Genomic DNA, 23996 nt, shown 5'->3' with positions numbered 1-23996 from the left:
CAAATGTAAATCTAACACAGCATCGACGCATCTCACAAAATTAAAAGCCAGGGTTTATTAACAGACTTGGTAGTCAGTGGATTTTGCAGCGTTAAATGTATTTCCTATCAATCAACATTTTATGAAAATCAGGAGGAAAGCAGGCAGGCAGATAGTTTGCCCAACTGGCAAAAGCTGCACTCAACTAACTATTCCTTTTGTACACTTGGCAGTTATTTACACAGCTTCTGTTCCAGGTAAAGATATGCTGATGACAGGAATAAACACAAATATCAAGATTAATCAGGTAATTTTATTTAATATTTACCATTCAGCAGCAACCAACATGAACATCTGGGCTAACAGAATCTCTTGAAATGTTCTGCTATATAGCTGCTTCAGAAATACACACACATGATCAACTGTTCATTGCCAAAAAAAAAATTTTTTTTAAATGGCTTCAAGAGCAAATAACACTGATTTATACTGTGCCCAAGCACTAGTCAAGGAATCTATTAAATTACAGAGGAAAAGGAAATCAAAGAAGCTTTGTTATCTTATGCATGTCACCTTATTTAAATGGAAGGAAGTCTTTACTTCTTTAAAGCAACAGAAATACGGATCTATATATATATATATTTAAGGATGTGATTACAAACACAAAGTGTTATCATCAAAAGCAAAAGCTAGTTCAAGAAATTTTCAACCGAAAAACTTGCAAGATACAAAGCTAAAATTCATGTTCCTTTTCTCTATTATGAATAATTTCACTAAACATAAATATTTTAACATATATTAATTTTCTGACATTCAAAATTGTGAAGTCAATATGGCAGAATTATTGTTAGAAGCACATATGTACAAATATTTTTTTCCGTACATAAAGTATTTGGCATAATTATAACAATCATACTGCATCCACAACAGTTTGCTTTTATTTTTACTTTTTTTTTTTACACATAATGGTATCTCTTATTAAAATTAACCAGTTATGTACAAAAATACTTGAACATTTATTATAGAAAACCTCTATAACCAGCCTCAACAGCGTATACCTGCTGAATGGTTTCATTTAGGGAATATAAAAAAGTTGTCACTGCCTTCCAGGTAAGCTATCAACAAAAACATACACAGTTAAACTAAATTGAGCTTCCCAACAAAAGAGGGAAAATATTCAACAGTATGATTTAAAATACAGTTCATATCTATTGTCAGTTGAGTGTTATAAACAGTCAGTAAAGAAAACAAAGATACAAAATACGTTCCCACATACAAGGTGCTTTTTCCACACTCCCATGACTGTGGCATGAGCGTCCCTATCTAGATCTAAGATGCTGTGTTGCAGTATTCAAGCTAGAGTGGTCTACGGCCATCCTCCTTCAACAAAAGGACAACAGGATTAGCTAAGAAGACAAGCTCCATCAGTAATAATGGAGAGTTGTGAGGAATTCCTTATTTTGTTCAGGATTGAAAGTTAATGCCCTTGCCTTTTGAAAGTCCTTTTGCCATTTAATCATGCTAATATATTTTCTCTCTGTTTCTTCATTTACTCTATTAATTTACTGCTGTCCTGTATTGATTCCTGAATTCTTGTTAATGGGACACATTAATTTGTGCCTACTTAACACATGAACATCTGTTCTTCTTTAGTGACAAATTTGGTAGAGGAAACTATCAAGTGAGGAAGCACAAAATTCAAGTAAACATTTCTCCTACGGTCTTTTGCTTCATCTACCCGATTGGAACTCTGGAAGTAAATTGCACCTTGAAAAGAAATACAGTAGATACCATGGTGCCAGGGTACTAAAGGGTTTACCAACCAATTGGTAAAGTAGCGTTTTAAGAATGTAGACATCAGCCAAGGTCAAAAGCAACCTTAAAGAAGTATTTTGCTTCAAGAACAAAACCACTTCCAGTCCCAATCCTTGCAACCCCTTAAGTTTACTGTCTCACTAGCTTGCTTTAACTTTTAATTCTGAAGATGTGCACTCATCATTCTGTTCATAGAAAGAGTCAGAAATCTCACCTTATTTACAGAAGTCTTCTAAAATAAGGACTGTTGTGTTTGTTAGGATGTACATCGACTTAATAAGCTTTCTTGAAGTATCAAGTATTCAGTAAAAAGTATACATTATCACGCTTCATATTGTTCGACAATATTCTATTGGTTTTAAGATTAAACTATGTAAAAAAAGTGAACATAAAAAGATACAAAAGAAGGCTTTATTACTATTTATCACTTCCAAATGAGAAACGCTGTAGTGAAAATTCAGCCATACTTGGAACACCTGGCGTTTGAGATCAGTAACTTTTAATATTGTGCAACATTCTATTAACTAGTGAGTTTTAATTCCATTCATCTAAAGACAAATCTGAGTAAGTTATTAAAGTGCCTACACTAAATGTCTTCTCACCATACCTCTTATTTCTTGTAAACGGCAGAGAATTCATGGCAGGGAAATAGAGAAGGGACTTCTTATAACTGGGAGACTTTCCGGGGCAGGGGTCTGGGCCGCGGGCCGGGGTCCATCCTCCTGGTCCCATTCTCCAGGTGTCCCGATCGCGCCGCCAGAGGCTTGGGGGGCAAGGCGGGCGGTTCCGCCGTGATGGGGATGGACAGGCTGTGAGGTAGCGGGACCGGGCGCCGCAGAGTCCGCTCGTACACGCTGTACGGCGGCGGCGTCTTGCTCTCCTTGCGCACCAGCTCTTCAGACCCACTGTGGCCCGACCCCGGCGCCACCGACTGTTCGTTCACCTGATTTTCAAAGCCTGAGGTTTCCGACGTGCTACACCGGCTGAGGGACGAAATCCCACTGCTGTAGCTGCCGGACAGGATGGGTGAGTTGGAGATGAGTCCTGGGGAGTGATACTCCACCGGAGAGGGGGTGAAAGACTGCAGGGATCCCTGTGCGGAGTGGAAAGGGAGGGGTGGGGGAGACACAGCAGAGAGTCACCGACAGACACTGTGATGAGCTCAACTGTGTCCCCCACCCATCCTTAGGTTGAAGCCCTATCCCCTGACCCCCCACCCCCACCCCCACCCCATGTCCCTACATTTGGAGATACAGCCTTTAAAGAACGAGTAAGTGAAATTGAGGCCCTCAGGATGGACCCCAACCCAATCTGGTATCCTTTTAGGAAAAAAAATTGGACACAAAGAGACACCTAAGATGCATGCACACGGAGAAAAGACCCTGAGGACATAGGGAGAAGGTGGCCGTCTGCAAGTCAAGGAGAGAGGCTGCAGGAGAAACCGAGAATGGTGGCACCTTGATCTTGGACCTGTAGGCTCCAGAACCGTGAGAAAATACATTTCTGTTGTTGAAGCCCTCCCAGTCCGTGGGGTTTTGCTCTGCCGGCCCTGGAAGACTCATGCAGACACCCAGACTCAAATCTGAGTGCTGGCGTGCCTCAGAACCGCACATATACATCAGGCATTTATCTGCCAGGGCCGCCAGTCCATTCAGTTCACCTCACTGACCACTTTACTCTTTATCATGGTCAGGACAGAAAGAGGATAAAGGTACTCAGGGAGAAAATGCAGAGGCATATCATTAGTCCCATGGTTTGAAGGATAGGAAACTGGCAAAAACCAAAACAAAACCAAACCCGTTGGAGGTACCACTTCCCTTTCTAGCTCAACAGAACCACTGGAAGTTCTAGCAACAACTGCTCACTTTCTCTTACTGGAGATATTATTTTGAAGCTGAGCAGGGCTGTCCCGTTTGGATGGGGCATGAATTCTTCACTTTCCCACCATTCCCACCCCAACACATTGAGGCCTCCTGGCCTCCTTCACTCATTTGTTAGCTGTCTAGCCCCGCTGGCATTGGAATGTGCTACTTCCCTAAGGGTTCCACCGGGAAATACTGCCCCCTACGTACTCCTTGAGTCCATTCAAAGCATATTAGCTTCTTAAGGTCTTATAATAAAGCAACCTAAATGATTTTGTTCAGCCCAGTGTTTCCTAAACTTATTTGACCATAGACCATTTTTTTCATGTATCACATAAACGGCCTATAAAACCAAGAAACGTTACGCTAGACTAACTTTACCTTGGTTTCTCCTTTGAAACGAAAACAATGCTAGTAGACACAAATCCTTTCATTTAGCAGGAGCCTAAAGTTGAGCATGGCTAGTTAAGAGATCCAAATTTACTGCAATTTTTTGTTAAAAATTAGACACTAAGTTCAAAATAAGGCAGGTAAGCTGAGTCTTCACAGGGTTAATTCCATCATTTATTTGCTGATAAAACTATCAGTCAAGGAGCTTTCTGCATTCTAAGCACAGCAAAGCTAGTAACTTGGTAGCACTACGCCCTCTAATGTAACCCAGGAGTTACAACACAAATGTTCCACCCATTTTCTCTTCAAACCTATTTTGTAAAAATACGGCTACGAAGCTACCTATGGCCGGTAAGAACATAGGCAGGTCTGTGGAGAGACAGTATACACCACTTTGCTAACTATTTGGTGACTACTTGAACATTTTCAGCCCTTCGATTCTTTCTATTTTTTAAGAATCAATTCCTAGTCTTATTACTACTCTACACAATCAAGTTAAAAAATGCATGTGTGAATTCCATAGCAACACGAGGGGCTCTTTGCAAGCAAGGGGAAGTGCAACGATGCGGAAACACCATGTTGCTTTTGTTCCCATCACATCAAGATGACAGTCAATGGCTCAGGGTGAATGCAGTCCCATGTACTTTACAATTAATAGCTGCTCTACAGAATGCCAACCAAACTAGCAAATAATTTGCACCCACCAGCAAATTTTGACATCAGCAATGTTGGCAATGCAAACAAAATCACACTTCTTTGCAGTTTTCTCCATTGGGGGGGGGTTTCCTTCCCGATTCTCAATTTCTACCAGCAACAATCCTTAGCACCACAGATGTATGGGATCACAATGTGATCCCATGTGTTTGTAGAAGCTAATTTGTCCTTTTATTTTACATTAGTTAGAAATGTCTCATCAACAAAGGACATGGAATGTGTAAATCCTAAGTCATTCAGGTACAAAATCATTCTTTCAACACTCTCTTCAACCTCATATTAGCCTCTGGCATAGCAGCTCTGAACACCTGCCTCTGAATGTACTGACAATCCTTGCAGCCAGTCTGATTCAATTTGGATAGAGACTAAATATTATTCTTTTTTTAAAATTAATTTTTAAAAGTTTTGGCTGCATTGGGTCTTCGTTGCTGTGTGCGGGCTTTCTCTAGTTGCGGCGAGTGGGGGCTACTCTTCGTTGCGGTATGTGGGCTTCTCATTGTAGTGGCTTCTCTTGTTGTGGAGCATGGGCTCTAGGCGCATGGGCTTCAGCAGTTGTGGCACGCGGGCTCAGTAGTTGTGGCTCGTGGTCTCCAGAGCACAGGCTCAGCAGTTGTGGCACAGGGGCTTAGTTGCTCCGCGGCATGTGGGATCTTCCCAGACCAGGGATCAAACCCGTGTCCCCTGCATTGGCAGGCGGATTCTTAACCACTGCGCCACCAGGGAAATCCCTAAATATTATTCTTTACCTTCGTGAGGGATTCTGTATGTTTAGAGATGTTAAGAAGCCTATGTCTACATATCAAATCAAATGTCTGACCTTTAAAGCTTTCCAGTTTGTTTCCCAGAAATTTAAAAATTCATTTTACTGCCTTGTTTTTCATGATCAAGTATGTATCTCTAATGTAAATGGAAACCTTGGTGTAAAATATTACAAGAGGAAAAGTTGGCTTTGGCGTTTTCAAAATGGGTGAGGCTGATGAAAAAGGCACTGGACAATATTTAGTAGATCTTGATGATTGTTTTTCAGTATACGTGTTTGTTTTTGATGTCCCTTAAACCAAAAGACCAGGCTGAAAATGCCCTAGGAGATACATGGGGACCATTTCTTTCTGAATTCAGTGTACATTCTCACTCTAGTTTGTACATTCTCTTGCCACCATTTGGAGAAAAAGCCTAATAATCTGAAAACAAACGGCAGGCTCCCCAAAGGGAAAGCCTAGTGCTGTTTTCTTACCCATCTTCCTCTCCCCCTTCTTTATATGTTCTTTGCCTGGTCTGTGCAGATGAGAGCACCTCATTGATGTACCAGGGAAAAAAAGTAACGTGGGGCCAATCTCTAGCCTCAATCTAAACAAGAGCCTGTACCTTCAATGGAGATCGCCCAGCAGGCGATGGGGATACCGACGTCGTGTGTCTTGCTGGTGAAGCTGTAAAGACAGAGAGATCATTTCAATTCAGAAAACCAGACAGCTGACTACCTGCCAAAGCCCTCTGTGTGTACATACCCATATAGATGATCTAGTGCACAAGGGTCTAGGCAAGGGGGTGGGGAGCGACTAAATGGTGCCCACCCAAAACGGATTCTTCACAAAGGATGGCAGCTCCAAGACATGGGGTAATTAGTGAAAAGTCACCAGTGTATACATGATGCTTCAACCACAGTGACAGGACGCCAAGCTGGTCCAAAGTCCTTCCCACTTCCTCAAAGTCCATATGCTTCTCTGCTGCTTGGTCTATTTCAAAAGGTGCTTTTAGGTGTGAGGTGCCAGGGAGCAGACTTCGGGAGATAACTGCTGACTTTGGCCCTGAGCAGGAACTGGAAGACCCAAGTCATCCAGACAGCTTAGAACAGGTCCCAGAAATCTACTGACATCAGCCTCCCCTTCCATCCCCCAATATCCCTGAAATTGACAGGAAAGCCTTGGCCATATCATACAAGAGGTAAGAAGTTTTCCATTTTTCTCCCTAATGTTTGTCCTCGGGTCTTCCCTTTATCTCTGGGAGGTGGTATCCTATGGATTTTATCATCAAGGCCAAGAAGAACCCTCTCTTTGTTTCTCCCACCAGATTTTCAAGCCCTACACCCGGGACACAGCTTGTTTGATGGCACTGCTCTGTGTGTGCGCTTGTGGGTCAGATCCAGCTCTCTAAAGCATAACCACACATACTAAAAGCCTGCCGTGACACCGTCAACATGGTGTGTATAAGCCAGATTTCCCAATTCTGCCTACAGAGGTTTCAATGAGCTCAGAGTTTGCTGCTCTGTGATGAGCTGCCATTCTCCCAGATGTCACAGTGAGGGCTGTAACTCATAAGAAAACTGCAGAAAGGCTGAAGGGAAGAGAGACAGTTACCGATCCCCCCAACAGTGACCACACATGATGACATGAGGACAGACCATGACAGCAATCAGCGCAGAAGGGAAGGCAGCCCTGCCAAGTTAACCGGGAAGAGGTACGGTCGTCCGTGTACTCTGAGCCTAAGGAACCAGGAAGAGTGGCCGGTCCCCACACTGTGGGGTTGTGTGGCCTCCATCTTACACGCTAGGGCATGCTGTCAGCGTGTGCCATGTTCCATCACCACTGTTAGTTCTCCCGTGGCATCAGTTGTGGGTGTTGAGTATGGAAGAAAATCATGCACGTATAGAGAAGCAGATCTTGATTGGGAATGGTATGTCTGGCAGAAATCAAGGTTTACTATTACCTGGGACCCTCTTCCTCTCAACTTAGGCGTTCCCCGGTACCGTCACTGTGGGATGTGTAGCAGCCCCTGTGCGTACTGCATGTTTACAGTGATGTTTCTCTGGAAAGACCTATAGTAGTTCTATCGGTGTCCTTGTCTACAAGTCTGAATGAGCAGGAACCTAGATACCATGAATATTACTGTTCCTTAGAAAATGCTTTTTGAGTTCCCAACTTTAGGTACAGGCCAGGTTTAAATTGGAGGTTGCCTGAAAATATGGACATCATGAATAAAATACCAATTACTGGTTGATGAGTTTTAAACTCTCATGGTCACACTGACCTACTTATGCAGAGTATCAATTAAGGCTAAAGTTATTTCTTTTTCTGTTTAGAGATCTCACATGTCTGTCTTTCCAAATCTATTGGTGACTTTTTGCTTTGGCGAGTATAAAACAAACTGGGTAGCACATAGTTTATTTTAAAAAGAGAGAGGGGCTTCCCTGGTGGCGCAGTGGTTGAGAGTCCGCCTGCCGATGCAGGGGACACGGGTTCGTGCCCCGGTCTGGGAGGATCCCGCGTGCCGCGGAGCGGCTGGGCCCGTGAGCCATGGCCGCTGAGCCTGCGCGTCCGGGGCCTGTCCTCCGCAACGGGAGAGGCCACAACAGTGAGAGGCCCGCGTAACGCATAAAAAAAAAAAAAAAAAAAAAAAAAAAAAAAAAGAGAGAGAGTCATTTTTCTTAGTGAAAAAAGAAACTAGAAAGATGAGATGCTAAAATACAGCAAATGAAACATGGACGATCAATCCCGAAAAATCCATGAAAAACACAGTGTCATATTTTCTCTTGCCTTTAGGCTGTTGTATTTGTAAAGCTTCAAAACTACTCTAAATATACGTTAAGTGTTGAAAAGGCTCTCCCCATCACCAGGATGGGATAAGTAAAGCAGGGTAGCCCCTCTTAAAAACCGCCCCCATATGCAGGTCACCAAGCAACGGCTTGTTCAGGAGGAAAGGGGAACTATTATTGTTATAAACTCACGAAGGAAGTTTCTGAAGCATAATTTTCAGTGGTTCTCAAGTCTAGAAAGGTGTGGTAAAATACAGATTCTAAGGTCTTGGCCCAGAAACAGTAAAATTCTGATTCAGTAGGTCTGAGGTTAAGCCCAAGAATTTTGCTTCTTAAACCAACACCCTAGGGGATTCAGTGCCTTGAATGAACCCTTTGAGAAATATGACCCTTGAATACAGACCTGTCTAAGCAGCAGATAACTACGGATTCACTGTTAGTTGTTTTCCATAAGCCTATCCAAATCACGGTTAGTCAATCCTATTTAGGGGCTACCGGAAACTGGGGCATCAGTCCTGAAGAAAGTGGCTAGACTTAGTAAAGGTTGATGAGAATGAGGTGATTCAGGATAGCATAGAAAAGATGCTAGAGTCTCAGCAAGGTGAGGGTACCCCCTAAATTCTGAGGATGGCATGTAGGAAAGAACATTCTACAAAATCTGTCTGTGGGGTTTATTAGGAATGGTGCACTGCTTGACTTAGTGTAACAGGAGTTCAGGAAAGAGGGGGAACACTACAAAGAAATTATATAGCTACTACTAAGAACACCAAATGCCTACCTTTTTGAGGAATTCAGGACAAGCTGGAGTAGTCAATAAAAGTTATTTTATGAAAGTGATTGTTAAGTGCTTCAAATACCCACCAGTCTGTGTGGGTCTTGGAGGGACAGGGGGAGAGATAAGTTTCCCACCGTCCGACATGTTCTTGGCTTCCTTCCCACTGTCCAGGCTCCAGCTGCTAGGGGTGGGATTCACAGCTGGAAGGGAAAAACACAGCTAAAAACACACGGTCTACTTGGCCCTGTAAACACTCTAAATCTTAGAAGAAAGTCAGAATTATCCAGAATGAAAAAATCAACTGGATTAAAAAAAAAAAACAAACTTCCTAAATACCGAACTTTTACTTACTTGCCTACCTCACAGTTATAGTTGATATTTAATTGGGTGATAGCATGTCTCTTTCTTTCCCTCAAGCAGTCAAACAGAACTATACATCTCTACATGAGAGTGTGGAAACTTGTTGAGAATTATAGATCTGTTTAGATGCTGGATAACAGATGGAAGATGTAGTCACTAGACTATTGTAAAGCTTGATTTTTAGTAGAAATTTCTGGACTAGTGGCACCCTGAAAGGGGGAAGGCAGTGGCACGCTAATATCTCCACTGTCTGGCAGAATTAGTGGCAAGAAACAGCCACGCCACACCGTCCTGTTGGCCCTTGTTTCTAAAGTCAATGGGCTATAGTGAAGAATGTCCTAAAAAAATAATTTGGAGTACTGACGGTATCATTCCTTTTTTGTAATCTGCCTGCTCCATGCTTCAGCAAGATGCAGAAATATGGAACAACCCCGTTAGGAACAAGGGCAAGACACACAAGGTTATAAATAGCCGCTCTGTGATGAGGTTTACATCAAGCCTTTAGAGATTTCCAGTAGCTTGCTGCCTGAACAGACACTGCCACCTGATGGACATATCTAGAATTTCAACATTTTACTATTCTTTATATTCCCACTTTCATTGGATGGAACTACCACTCGTAAAATACTTTTCCTCCGGTCCTTTTAAATGTGCTTTGTGGTTTTCTTTGGTATAAAAGGTGAGAAAAAGACCACGTTCCTAAATTCTCCCGACAAAGATCAATATCTGACTTGTAACTTTAAAGCAAAATGTGTGTTTTAAAATAACTGGCTACAGTTCCGCTGATTTCTATTTTGCAAGGAAAGTTTTAACGTATCGGTGTACTCAAATGACGATGCGGTCGAGCTCTTAATAAAGACAGTTACAATGCACTTTACACGGATATTTCGTTAGTGATTCTTAATTCACTGGCCTGGGGACTGCTGATTTTTTGAGGGCTGACCCTGGGAGGTGAGCGGGTGCCTTGCTGCCAGCCCTGCCCCTCTGGCTGAGGAAGTCGCATTTAATCTGCTCTTCCTCTGCTGTGTTGCACAGACAGATGCTAACTGGCTATATGAGCTGCTAGGCATATGTTTGTTTCTCATTTTTTCAGGTGACCTTGAGGCAGGGCACACTCCATCATGCACGGGATTGCAATTCTTAAAGAACATCTGAGTCCCCGCAAACGACAGATGAGCTGGCAGAATGAACTCTGTAAGGCAGACACAAAGTGGGACCAGGGAATCGATCTGAGAAGGTGCTTTCTTTCATTGCGCTGAACAAGTAGCCTAATTGGCCACTTTGTTTCAGGTAGCGCAGGCCTTGCCTCGGTGACTCACTGAATGACACCGAAAGTCATTAAACAGAGGAGCCCCTACCTTGCTCAGATTCTGCTGTTAAATCCTACAAGAACACAGTTTGTGAAGAACGCATCAGAAATAACTGTCTTTCATTCATCTCCTAAAGAGCAAATTAGTCCAGATCATTAAAGGTCTGGAGATCTGCCTTCCGCACAGACACACGGGAGACTGGAGGAAATGAGGACAAAACAAACCATTACACATTCCAGGACTGATGAAGGGGCTGGCTTTATACCCACCTTTCTCAGGTGCAGAAAGATTTGGGTCACTGCGTGGCAAGGCCCCGTCTCCAATATGATTAAACAGCAGCCTCTGGAAAGGCACAAGAATCTATTTTTATGATGCAATATGCTAATATGTGAGACCTTCTAGAAAATGAGATGATTATCTTATTACTGAACCTTTTCGTTGAAAAAAATGTTTTTATATGCTGTGATGAGGCTAGGAAAAAGAATTCAATTCTATTTAAGGGAAAAAGGGCAGAGACCCTTAGGGTTCAAACAGTGTTCTAAAAGTCTGTATTAGGGCTTTCCTGGTGGCGCAGTGGTTGAGAGTCCGCCTGCCGATGCAGGGGACACGGGTTTGTGCCCCGGTCTGGGAAGATCCCACATGCCGCGGAGCGGCTGGGCCCGTGAGCCATGGCCGCTGGGCCTGCGTGTCCGGAGCCTGTGCTCCGCAACGGGAGAGGCCACAGCAGTGACAGGCCCGCGTACCACACACACACACAAAAAAGTCTATACTAGATTTCAAATATAAATGGCAAATAGGTTTTGTAATAAAATGCAAGGAAAAAATAAACAGTAAGCAGTTAAGTTATGGCGCTCTTTGTAAATACAAATGCTAGACTGGCAATACGAAATGCAAGTAAGAATTAAAGGAGGAATATTAGCTCAAAAAATCTCTAGTGAATGGACTTTACATTTTAAATCCTAGATTAGGTTAAAACATATGAAATGGTCAATATGTTACAATTTTTAACCCACAAAAATGCCAGTTTTGCATGTTTCTACCTAACATATTAAACAAAAAGGCGCAAAGTCCTTAAAAGTAGACGCACCAGAGCGATGTGTATTATTGAAATTTTGGCAACATGCACACTGTTTCAGATTTGACCAAAAGCAGAAAACTCGAGAGGCTAACCAGCACGTCTTTCATGCTAACCAGCATGCTGGTGACATGCTCTCCAGGAGCAGATGGAACAAACGCAACATCAAGTGACAAAGGGAAATTAAACCAGTTGGCTGGTCCAGCCAAATGCACGCAGATATAATTTCTGCGAGACATCAGTGTCGTGTGGATGAGGTATGCTGGAACTTTGGGGAAGATCACACAATCAGCAAAGATAAACCCATCAAGCCAAACCCCACTCACTCTCATCCCTTTCCAGATGTAGCTACAGACTTCTGCCAGGATGGTGTAGAAAAACAGAGAAATGAGCTGGAGGATAAATAACTATTCTCTGCTCCCAAGTTTTCCCCAAATAATCGGTAAAACTCAGGGCTCCACATGAATCTTATCTTTGAAACCCTCCTTCAAAGCGCTTGAAGGGCCCAGAGGGTCAAAACCTTGGCCCTGCTCTCACTCGGACTAACAGAGATGATTGCAAAACCAAGTCTGGGGTGGGTGGTGAGGGCCACGTGCCTTATTCCTGAGGGCTGCAGGGGAGGCCCTAGGATTCAGCTTCCTCCTCAGTGCATCAAAGAAGAATGGCAAAGGTAAAAAGACATGTTCCTCACTCTTAGGTACCTCAGCAAGGAATCCGTGGCAGCTCTCTCGAGTTAGGTAGAGGCAAAAAGAAACGCTACTGGGCAGCCATGCGTCTCCTCAAGGGTCTTTGGCTAATGTAAGAAGTTCCTCCAAATTTCTGTTACAGACACATGCAGACAGACACCCCCCAACTCATTCACCCAATCACCCCTCCTAATGTTCAAGTAGCAGCAACGAAATTAGTCTGATCAAGGTGGGTAAAATCATTTCCCATTTCCCTATCAGCTTTCCTGCTCAGGCAATTACCCACGTATCCACATCAGACACACGGCTCACACAGAAATTCCTAACAACAGGCGCAGGGCAGAGGTGTGCTCTTTACCCAGCTGGACCCGTCAACACAGCCTATCTGGTGGCCTCTGGCAGCTACCGTGAGGTTCTGCAGAGAGACGTAAGCAACAACCAGACGTTGCCTCGTTTTCTAGAATTTCCATCCCACAAGAACTACCTGAGAAGGTTCCACAGGTGTCGGGTAGATGGCACTGCATGGCCGCTCTCTCGGGGACAGGCAAGAGTTTTCTCTGGAATGTTTGTGTTTGTCAGACAACAAAGGAGAAGCTGGCAAGAGAAGGAAAGAAAGGCTCATCAGGGTGGTGGGCTGGGCCCGTTTGGAGGAAAGAAAGGCTCATCAGGGTGGTGGGCTGGGCCCGTTTGGAGGAGAGAGCCTGAGCCTACGGGGGCCACCACAGCTCCTGGGGGCTGGAAGGTTCTCTGGGCACCCTTAGTCCACCCCACACCCTGGCGCTGACCTCTGGCACTCGACGGAGCAGAACTTGTCACATTAGGCGAGGCAGAGTGAGTAGAACTCAAGCTTGAGGTAGATGGACTTGGCTGGAAAACATGGGAGCTGTTATCAAACACGGCTTAGAGGCTGCAGACAACGCTGACACATTTGAAACAAAATCATCAGTTCTTTTTTCAAGTTAGAAAAATAAGTCCAGTAAGAAATATGGAAAAATCTCCCTAACTCAGACTGATAAGGATGCCTGTCTGAATTCATCAAGAATCTGAGATTTTGACTCCTGCCAAAGGAATGCATTTGTGTTCATTTCACCTACATACATCCTATGACTTAGGAGCAGCTAGCAGCAGCTCCCTGACTAAAGCACAAGCACAAAGACTCCCAGCCTCGGGCAGGTCGATAGGTGAGTGCTTCTAAAAGGCAGAGAACACACCTTTGCATTTTCTCCAATGTAATGTGTTCAAAGCATGAATTTGGCAAGATGTATTATGCCCCTTTTCCAAAGACAGTGGTGAGGAAAATTTCCGCTGAATCTTACCGAGTTACTATCAACACCCTATCAGCCGAATCTAAATATAAATTTTGGTTGCAAGAGTTACACTGACGCTAAAATCCCTAAAACCTATGTTTTTTCTTTTGTAAAAAATGTTTTACTATGGGAACTTTCCAACACGTACCTAAGTGGAGAGATCTTACAATGGGCCCCTAAACCATATCTTCTTAAAGGAAAAAAACAAAACACTTAGAAATGCTAAGAGATCAGTGGTTGACAAGCTCCAGGAGTCCCAACTGAAGACCCGACTCAGAGGCAGAGCTCAAAGTGCCCCCCTGCATGGCCTGCCCGGGCTTTCCCATGGCTCGCTCAGGTCTTCTTACAGTGGATGGGGGAGCTTTGAGAGAATCATCTTTGTAGACTCCAGAGACCAATAAGGCAACAGGAGTGTTTAAAGGTTTGTCCTTAAGTCAAGTGCTCGCTCATAGGTCTGTTCCTAAGCACAGCAGAGTGAACGGAAACACTCATGATTGAGACAGAAAGGGAATAAACAGGACCAGACAAAAAAGCTAATCAAGTACCTGCATGTTAAAGACTTCATCAGAGCTTTCTGATTGCCCTGTAATATTGCTTACTTCAGCAGAAGCTTGTGAGGACAGTGAGGAAGAAGAGTACCGGTTGACAGCTGGGTAACTTAATGGGCTGTTTTGGGGGGGAAAAAAAATGGTTGTTAACTCAGTCTCTGAATTGTACTTTATCACACGCTGGCACGGTATAAAACCAAAGGGGGAAAATATATGCACATCCCATTTTGTTGTCTCCTGTCTGCCTCAATATGATCAAATGTCTGAGTTTATTTCTCAGGCTGTTGCTGTTTTACCAGTGGCAGATGTCTGCAGCTGCCTCGAGGGTTAATTATTTCATTAAGAAATTGCGTATTTGACAAATTGTGCCGCAAAGAACGAGAGAATCGTCCCAGATCATCTTGTGGGGACGCCAAAGTGTCAGATAATTCAGAATATGACTTACCTGCGTCTAGGAATTACCCTGGTACCATCTGGGCTCATAGAAGCAGGTGCTGAGTTTCTACACACGCGAGGGCTTCCATTAGGAAAATGGACTGGACTGGCTTGTATACATGCAGAGAATTCCTAAAGAGGTAGTAAAGAAAATATTTCAGAATAGTAATTACAAGGGCAAAATCACTCGTGAGGTATTTTGCTGCACTAGATGTGCATTGTAATTGTCAGAAGTCTTTCTATAGGGACCTTATAAAGGTAAGTTTCATAATTATTAAGCTTTCTCTCATTTACTTTTTTGTTTTCATAAAGGTTGAGAGTGACAAACAGAAGTTAATGCAATTTTAGTATTTGAGGGCTCTCTGGTAAAATGGTGCAGTTTGGTAGAAAAACCAAAAGATGTCACTATTGGATATCTCACCGTCCCTCTACCAAAAAGCAAATGGCAGAGGTCAGACTGCCCCCCCATGGACACTTTGTGTACTTACCTGTATTCCTAAACTGGACTTCATCACAAAGAACTGGTCGACCAGCTTTTTGTGAAGCGGTCTCATATCTTGAGGTACAAACTTCTCATGCACGGCCAAGCCAAATTCCAAAATCTGTGCCTTGATAGTAACATAAGGAGAAAATCCACATCAGTGGGTACCTCCTCTAAGTGCCTGCTAGGGGATTCAAGCACGGTACCATGCATTTTGCATGCAATATTGCTAATCTCTCAATCTGACAAGATAGCAACAATCCTTAGTTTACCAGGGAGGACACTGAGGATAAGAAAATTCTGCATGTACTAAAATTCTGCATGTACTACAGGACAAATGAGGATTTGAACTTAGGTCTCTCTGATTCCAAAGACTTGATTTTCCTACTACCTCAAGTTTCTTTCCCATGATTTTCGACCTATAACAACAACCATTTTAAAACAGTTAAGTGTTTCTTTGGCCCCTTCCTGCACTTCTCAGGATGGGGCAGGGAATGGGGGTTCCCTGTTAGGAGGGTCAGGTGGTTCTCCCCTAGGGACCTCTTTTCTGGATGGCACCCTCTCTGCCATGTTTCCCTTCTCTCTCCCATCAGGTTCTTCTCCCTCCCTCTCTCAGATTTTCAAAATCTGTCAGGGAGGAAGGGACAAGTGAACGGAAATTCTGTAACAGTTGCAATGCTTCTTGTTTTTGTTAAAAAAATATTATTCTTGTTCACTTATTCTAATGCAAAAAGGAACAGCTCCTATTTTTAAAAAAGTTTTCCTGCTGTGAGAACCTAAACCAAGATGAATATAAACATTCAAGTTTTCTCTGTACAGGTATCAAAAGTGCTTAATTCCTTTGATTTGAGTAGCAGCTGTCTTTTACATTTTCAAAAATTCCCCATGCTATAGTGGTCAAAAGAACAAATTCCAGAGGCTGAGAGGAAAACCAATCACACATCACTACGATGGCGCTTTATCTTTACAGCCCGTGAAGGTTCAAGTTTGAAAGCCAGGGCAAACAGTACTGACTCTGGGGGGTGAGAGCATCCAGCACCTTCCAAAGGGGTCAGAACTGCGGCAACTTCTGCTCTGGATGCCCATCTACCACCAGCACATTTGCATAAAGATAAAAATACCTTGAAATAAACATCAAGGACACCTTAAAAGGAACAGCTTGAGTGGAGTGTATGTCTGAGGCATAAAGGGCGAGCTTGGTCTCTGTGGCGAGGGTAGGAGGGATGGAGGAGCTGAGCCTAAGTGTAGATGCCTCGGTCCTTTGCATCTTAGACACTAGCTGGGAGGGGCCCTCCCTTTTGTGCAGATAACATCACAGGTTGGGTTCTCCCAGAAGTAGGCTCCAGCATGGAGATTAGGCTGTTTACTGGGGTGTATCCTTGAGATCACTGCCTGTGGGAGGGAGGGAGGGAGGGAGGGGCAGAAGTGGGACTTGACCAAAAAAGAAACTGAACTGGATGGCAGCCTGGCAGCCTTCTGCCAACCCCAGGGGAGCTCTGGACCTTTAACGGTCTGTCACAGTTGTGTTATGTTGGGCCCAAATGGCCAGGCTCTGTCTCTCCTCCCCAGTCACTGGACGCAGGTCATCTAGGGAGGTGGAGATCTTAGGCTACGTGGCTCTCTGCAGCAGAGGCAACGCCGGAGGACCTGAGAGCCTAAGGTGTCTTCTAGCAGGTAGGGGCCACAACTCCCTTCTGGAAGGGGCACTGGGGCAGTGCATCTCCATGTCTACTAGACAGTTCTCTGAACTACCTCACAGAGGTCCAGAGGATGGTGCCCAACCCCCTTCCTGTGGTCCCACAAAGACATGTGACTCGCCCAAGCTCACATGGCAGTCACTTGCACTACATGGCCTATGATAGGATCTAATGCTTCCTAGGCCATAGCTCTTTCCACAAGGCCCCATGAACATAATCAGGCAGAATGTGGAGGAAACCAAGGTCCCTCAATTTTTATTTTTCTTGAGAGACTTCTTAACCCTTTTGATTTTAACTCGAGGGAAAGAATTCAGTCAGACTGAATACAGCAGGTAATTATCCTGGGGTGAGGCAAATCACTCATAAGAGACTGTACTGGTAAAATACAGACTTTTAAAAATCAAAAAAGGCTAAAGTCACTCCATAATCCTCAGTACTGGATAACCTAAGCTGCTCACTTCATTTCGAGAATCTACATCACCCCCAGGGCCACAATGAGAATTTAACTTATTCTATATTTCCTTGCAGGTCAACTTTAAGTAATTCCTCTCTCTTTTTCAGAATCTGTACAACTGACCCTCTTCCAGCCATGGCCCTTGTCCATGGCCACTTCTTTCCCTTCAGTATTAAGTTTTGTGGACTAGGCCTTCAGAGCATAAAATATGGACTAAAACAAGATACAACCTCATCATTTCTTAATCCAAAACAGCATGCTTTGTTTTTTAATTTGGTATTATCAAGTGGAAAGAGACGCTTTTGTCACATTTTATCGTACATATTCCATTTTTCATGGGTATAAAATTTCCTATTGAACCCAGCCTCCCAACCATAATGTCTCCCACCTCAGAGGTTTTCAAACCATTTTCAGGCCAAGAGCTATCAAAAGGGGCACAGCAGGCAACAGATTTTTCACTCTGGTTCTTTGTACTTGATGGAACCAAAGAAATAAAAACCAACTATGCTTCTGTAACGTTGAAAATGTTGAGATTGTATCTAGTTTTGTCCACAGCATATAATCTATAGGCTTAGTCTGCACAACAGAATACTTCTAAAGCAAAGGGTATTGACTGCCCACATCCTTATTCTAACATTTAAGTAAGAATCTCATTCATTCATTTACTTATTTATTCATTTTGAGTTAGCCTGAACTTATTTGATCCCAAAATCTTGAGTGAAGAGTTGGCATCAAGTCTTTGGGGAGACAGTATTCAAAGAACCTTCCAAGAGATTACATGAGGTTGTTTGTTGTAAGGGGCTGCCATAGTCTACTCATTGGTTTTAGTTTTTGTTTTGCATTAAAGTGGGAAGAAAACGTAGAAATTAGCAAGTTGGGATATATTACAAGTGAATCTGTAACCCCTGACTGCTAGCTTCAGTTAGATCACTGATGTTGAAAACCATGTAGATGGGTCTCCAGTTAAGCAAGTATGTATCTACGCAGAAGAGGGGGAAGGTGATGGGCTTCTGCTCCCCTTACCTGCTCAAGCATCAGCTCTCTTAACCGTGCAATTTTCTCTCCATCTTCAGGGTGACTTAAGATATATTCTTTGACAAAGAATGCCTAGTAAGACAAGGGATAGTCAGTTTACTTCAGGAGAGTTACAAAGGAAGTGAAAGACACCGTTGTTGTTTTTTAAAGCCATCTTTAAAGAAATGATACCATTATACACCACTTTTGGGGGGCAGACATAGTGATTCTGAGTACGGTCAGCTGGTCAGATGGGAATATAAGGAAATGATTGTTAACAGGAGATCAGAGATTGTATAAACTTTGTACCTTTGGTAAAACAAATAGCAAATCCAAATCAATAAGCTTTATGACATTACATCCTAAAATAAATTGCCTTAAGACTCAGAATGATCAAGATGGTGGCCTCACCTTCCAAGCTACTGTACCTTTCTGTTTAAAACTAAGACAGCAGATGAAAAGTCCACTTAAAATATCTTCTAAACAAGATCAAATTTTTTTATGTCCAAGAACCACTCTTTGCTCAGGGAAATGGGTTTAGGTAGACATTCATTAAACAATCCCGATACCCTCACTTCTTTTATTCATCCAAGAAAACACACACACACACACACTTTTATCCTCAAAATATCACATTTTGGGAAACAGAGTAAGTGTGCATCACAAATTACTGTATGTTTGCTCTATCTAACAAAGCAATCTGGTTGTGTTAATGGTAGCCCTATGATAGCAGGCTGATGTGATGTGTGCATATTTTGAAAAAAGATTTCTGAAACCTTAAGAAATCACATATGAAAACTTTCAAACGACACTATCTAATCCTCACCTCTTGATACCTGGAAACTCCACCATTAACCGCAGCATCTATGACTCCATTCAGGCACATGGTCAGGGGATTAATATTCTGCATCTGTCTTGTCTGACACTGACTAATCAGGGTCTTCAGCTGCTGATTCTTATTTTCCAATACTTCAGTTGCATTTTCAAGAGGACTCATTTCTACCTGAGAACAAATGAGCGTAAATATATATTGGATTTTGTGACATTCAGGAAGAAAGACAAGGGACTTCCCTGGAGGTCCAGTGGTTAAGACTTCATGCTTCCAGTGCAGGGGGCACAGGTTCGATCCCTTGTCAGGGAACTAAGATCCTGCATCCCGCATGCCGTGAAGTATGGCTAAAAAAAAAAAAAAAAAGAAAAAAGAAAGAAAGAAGGAAAAGAAAAAAAAAAAGAAAGACAAAGTAGATGATCCATGTTCTGAATTATCTGTGCTCCCCCTTGGCTCCCATCAATATCTCCACCAGGGGCCATAGTAGAATAGACAAGGATGTGGAAGACAAATTAGCTGTTTGTAAGGTCTGGGAAGAGAAGGTGATTCTATTCATTGGTTGAAATGTGGTTTGGATAATCAGCACTAATCAACTACATATGAGCAATGTAACAATCAATTTAAACCTTAAAAGAAAATTCAAGCATGTCTTTTAAAACTCTTTTAAAAGGCTAAGTGTTCAAGGGCCCTGCATATTATAACGTCTTTCTAGATACTAAATGCAAAGTACCACAGGAGATACAAAGATGCATTTACAGATCCTCTGATGTCAAGGAGATTTCAGCCTGGTTGGGAAGAGGGAACATATGCCCATATGAACCCCATATGCATATATAACAGCACCATAAGGTGGCACAGGATGCCACACAGTTGGGAGTTATAGAAAATAAGATACTCATATATGCCGCAGGATTTATTTGTTGAAGGAGAGCCAAATAGAATCATAATGACTTAACAATTCTCGGTTATGGGAGGCCTAATTGTGAAAATGATGAAAGTGCTCTTCAAATGTATAGCACTGTGACTGTTATTGTCACTGACGTTCTCTTTGAAGAGAAGGCCTGCTAAGCTCTCAGCTGTACAATAATTCAAGCTTACTGTAAGCACATTTCAATACTGGTTCTTTCAGTTAAGGAAAGTTTTTAAAGGTCACTTAGATCATCTTAAACCAACACTGAAAAGTACTAGAATAATTTGACTATGTCAAAATTAAGGATATACATTCATCAAAAGACACAATAAAGGAGAAGGAAAGATAAACCAGAAAGTAGAAGATATTTGTAACATGTAAAACCGTCAAAGAGCCTACGTCCAGAATATATAAAGAACCCTTATAAACCATTTAAGAGAAAGGCAAACAGCTGAATTAAAAATGGGCAAAGAAGTAGCCACTTTACAAAGGAAGAAACCCAAATGACCAGTAAACATATGAAAAGTGTTGAACCTCATCTGTGATCAAAGAAGTGAAAAATAATACCACAGTGACATACTATTGAGCACTCACCAGTATGGAAAAATAAATATGACACTAGCAAATGAGAGTGAGAATGTGAGCCTCTGAATCTCTCAGTTTCTGCTGCTGGACGTTCAAATTGGTTCAATCACTTTGGAAAACAGTTTGGGATTATGTATTAAAGATGAAGATATCTATATATTATATTTTATGATCCAGCAATTCTACTCCTAGACATATATCTGAGGAAAAGTATCTGTGTACATGTGTACCAGGAAACATGTACAAAAGTGTTCATAATCATCTCCAAGATCTGTATGTCCATCAAGAATAGAATGCATAAGCATATTGTAGGATACAATGGAATACTTTACAGCAATGAAAACAAACAAGTCACATATAATAACATGGACTAATGTTACAAATAATACTGAGTGACAGATGCAAGTTACAGTAGAATATATATAGTATGACACTGTTATACAGGCATACCTCATTTTATTGTACTTTGCTTTACTGTGCTTCACAGATGCTGTGTTGTTTTACAGATTGAGGGTTCACAGAACCCTCTGTTGAATAAGGCTACTGGCCTCGTTTTTTTCAACAGCATTTGCTCACTTCATGTCTCTGTGTCACATTTTGATAATTCTCACAATATTTCAAACTTTTTCATTATTATATTTGTTATGGTGATCTGTGATCAGTAGTCTTTGATGTTGCTATTGTAATTGCTTTGGCATTCTTTTAGCAATAAAGTATTTTTAAACTAAGGTATGTACATTTTTTCTTAGACATAATGCTATTACACACAAAACACTGCAGTATAGTATAAACATCACTTTTATATGCACTGGGACACCAACAAATCTGTGTGACTTGCTTTATTGTGGTGGTCTAGAACTGAACCCGCACCATCTCCAAGGTATGCCTGTTCAAAACCAGGCAAAACTAAACTGACTTGTTTAAAGAGGCATATATAGGTAATAAACGAAGCAAGAGAATGGATACCATAAAAGTTATGATAAGGGAGGGAGTAGCAATTGGGAAAGGATACACGGGAGGCCTATAGGGTGCTACTGGCAATGTTCTGTTTCTTTACCTGAGTGGTGGTAAACAGGATTTTATTTTCCAATTATTTAGGACATTAAACTTTTGTTTTATGATCACAAAAGCTAAATCATAAAGAAGAAGTCTGAGAGCTCTGATGAACTGAAAGTTAAAAAGTGAACAAAACATCTTAGAAACAGAAAGTAGAACAGTGGTTGCCAGGTGCTGGGGGGAGGGGGAAAGGGAAATGGTTGTTCAATGGATGGTGCACAACAAAGTGCTATAGTTAATACCACTGTACTATACATTTAAACATGATTATGATGGTGACTTTTATGTATTTTTGACCATAGCTAAAAAAATTCATGCTCAACATTATAGATTCAAATGTTATTAATATGAAGAAATTTAAAAAATAAACAAGATATAACACAGACAAAAAACAAATAATAACTTGGGAAAATATTTCCAACATATATTTCAGCTGAATTATTAATATATCTCAAATACTGAAGAAAACTACATAAAGAATATAATCTGTAAATTCACGAAAAAAGAGTCAATAAATATATGAAAACATATCATCTCCACTAGCACTCAACAAATGCCAAAAAAAAAAATCAACCCTACTGTGATCATTTTTGATCTATTATTTGGAACTTTTAAAATAATATTCAACAGGGCTTCCCTGGTGGCGCAGTGATTGAGAGTCCGCCTGCCGATGCAGGGGACACGGGTTCGTGCCCCGGTCCTGGAAGATCCCACGTGCCGCGGAGCGGCTGGGCCCGTGAGCCATGGCCGCTGAGCCTGCGCGTCCGGAGCCTGTGCTCCGCAGCGGGAGAGGCCACAGCGCTGAGAGGCCCGCGTACCGCAAAAAATAAAAATAAAAATAAAATAAAATAAAAAAATAATAATATTCAACAGCCAGTGCTGAAGAGAATGCTGGGAAAATGGTTATTCCCAAGAACAGCTATATACTCCAGACAGGGCATAAATTGATACATGCCATTGCTGATCGATGAATCACAGGTTATACTGTGGACCCTTTGATAGCTCAATTCACTTCTAGGGAAATTATTCTAAGGAGATGATTAAAGAAGTGTGCAAAGAATAATGTGTAAAAATGTTCATCAAGGAATTATTTTTCTTTATTCCCAGTTTGTGATCCTTAATTCCCATTTACCACTAAAAAGAATCAGGAGTCATTGGAGAAATGGTTGCTTTTGGGTCTGGGGCAGGATTGTACAAGTGAGCCTGGACTACCCAGCCATACCAGTAAGCAAGGAAGGCAGCTGGAGGAAGGCATTAGAGCAGCTGGCCTGTGGTCCATTCACTCTCTTTACTGGAGTGATGTCCTTTGGGAACAGAAAAGAAAGCAGGTGACCTGGTCTTATCTCCTTGTCAATTGAACCTTCAAATAAAAAGACTTAACTGCTAGGAGGAAGAGATGGTATCCATGGAATGCCCTTAGCGGGAAGTCCCCAGCTAAAGGATTGCTCACAGTAAATAAACCCAGAGTCCGTAAGGCACACGTCCCTAGAGAATGTCCCAGCGAAGCTTGACAACTCTCTGGAGTATAAAATGGAATGTTTCACAATTTAAGTTTCATAACTGAAACGTGCCCTTTGTATGAGGAACTCTGTGAACTTCACTTGGACACTGTGTCTCTTAATCAGGATTATTACTGACGTGGAGAAGAAGGACGTGGAGGACAAGACTTGAGGTCTCAGATGTCTCTCTGCTTCATCTGAGCCTCCTGATTGCCTAAAAGTTATTAGTAAAGCTTGATGCTGATTCCTACGCTTGATTTGACAAACCGGTCCTGTGTGTTAGCTCAGTAACAAAGACAACTTGGATACTGTCAAAAAGACTGAGGAAACCAATTTGAAGAGGCTCCCAATGGGCAAAGTGGAACAATTTGAAAAATAATGAGTCATAATTGCAATGGATTGAAACAAAACAAACACGTTTAAATCCATGAGTTACTACTGATACTAAAACCCAAGCTAACCAAACAAAACCCTCTTTGGTCACTTTTATAGGGTGTTAGGGAACCAAATTATTATTTTGAAAACTGGCAGGGCAATTCCATGGTGGTCCAGTGGTTAGGATTCTGCACTTTCACTGCTGAGGGTACCCTCTGTATGAGGAACCAGGGTTCAATCCCTGGTCGGGGAACTAAGATCCCACAAGCTTCGTGGTGTGGAAAAAAAAAAAAAAGAAACCATGAAAACTGGTA

At 42.2% G+C, this 23996-nt stretch overlaps 1 protein-coding gene across 1 annotated transcript in view; it reads right to left on the bottom strand.

The window, feature by feature from the left end:
• Positions 1-272: 272 nt before the first annotated feature.
• The window catches only part of DOCK4 (dedicator of cytokinesis 4), a 501134-nt gene continuing 477410 nt past the window's right edge, over positions 273-23996 (bottom strand). Inside the window, 11 exon segments of the mRNA XM_032643431.1 lie at positions 273-2884; positions 6123-6184; positions 9148-9261; positions 11001-11073; positions 12977-13086; positions 13278-13359; positions 14345-14465; positions 14793-14914; positions 15271-15390; positions 18438-18521; positions 19255-19431. Coding sequence (XP_032499322.1) covers positions 2456-2884; positions 6123-6184; positions 9148-9261; positions 11001-11073; positions 12977-13086; positions 13278-13359; positions 14345-14465; positions 14793-14914; positions 15271-15390; positions 18438-18521; positions 19255-19431 — 1494 coding nt within the window. The 3' untranslated portion in view covers positions 273-2455.

The sequence above is a fragment of the Phocoena sinus genome, chromosome 9 (assembly GCF_008692025.1).
Source record: "Phocoena sinus isolate mPhoSin1 chromosome 9, mPhoSin1.pri, whole genome shotgun sequence".
NCBI classification, from domain to species: domain Eukaryota; kingdom Metazoa; phylum Chordata; class Mammalia; order Artiodactyla; family Phocoenidae; genus Phocoena; species Phocoena sinus.
The sequence above is the reverse complement of the archived record's forward strand: the minus strand, read 5'-3'. Positions and strand labels throughout refer to the sequence as shown.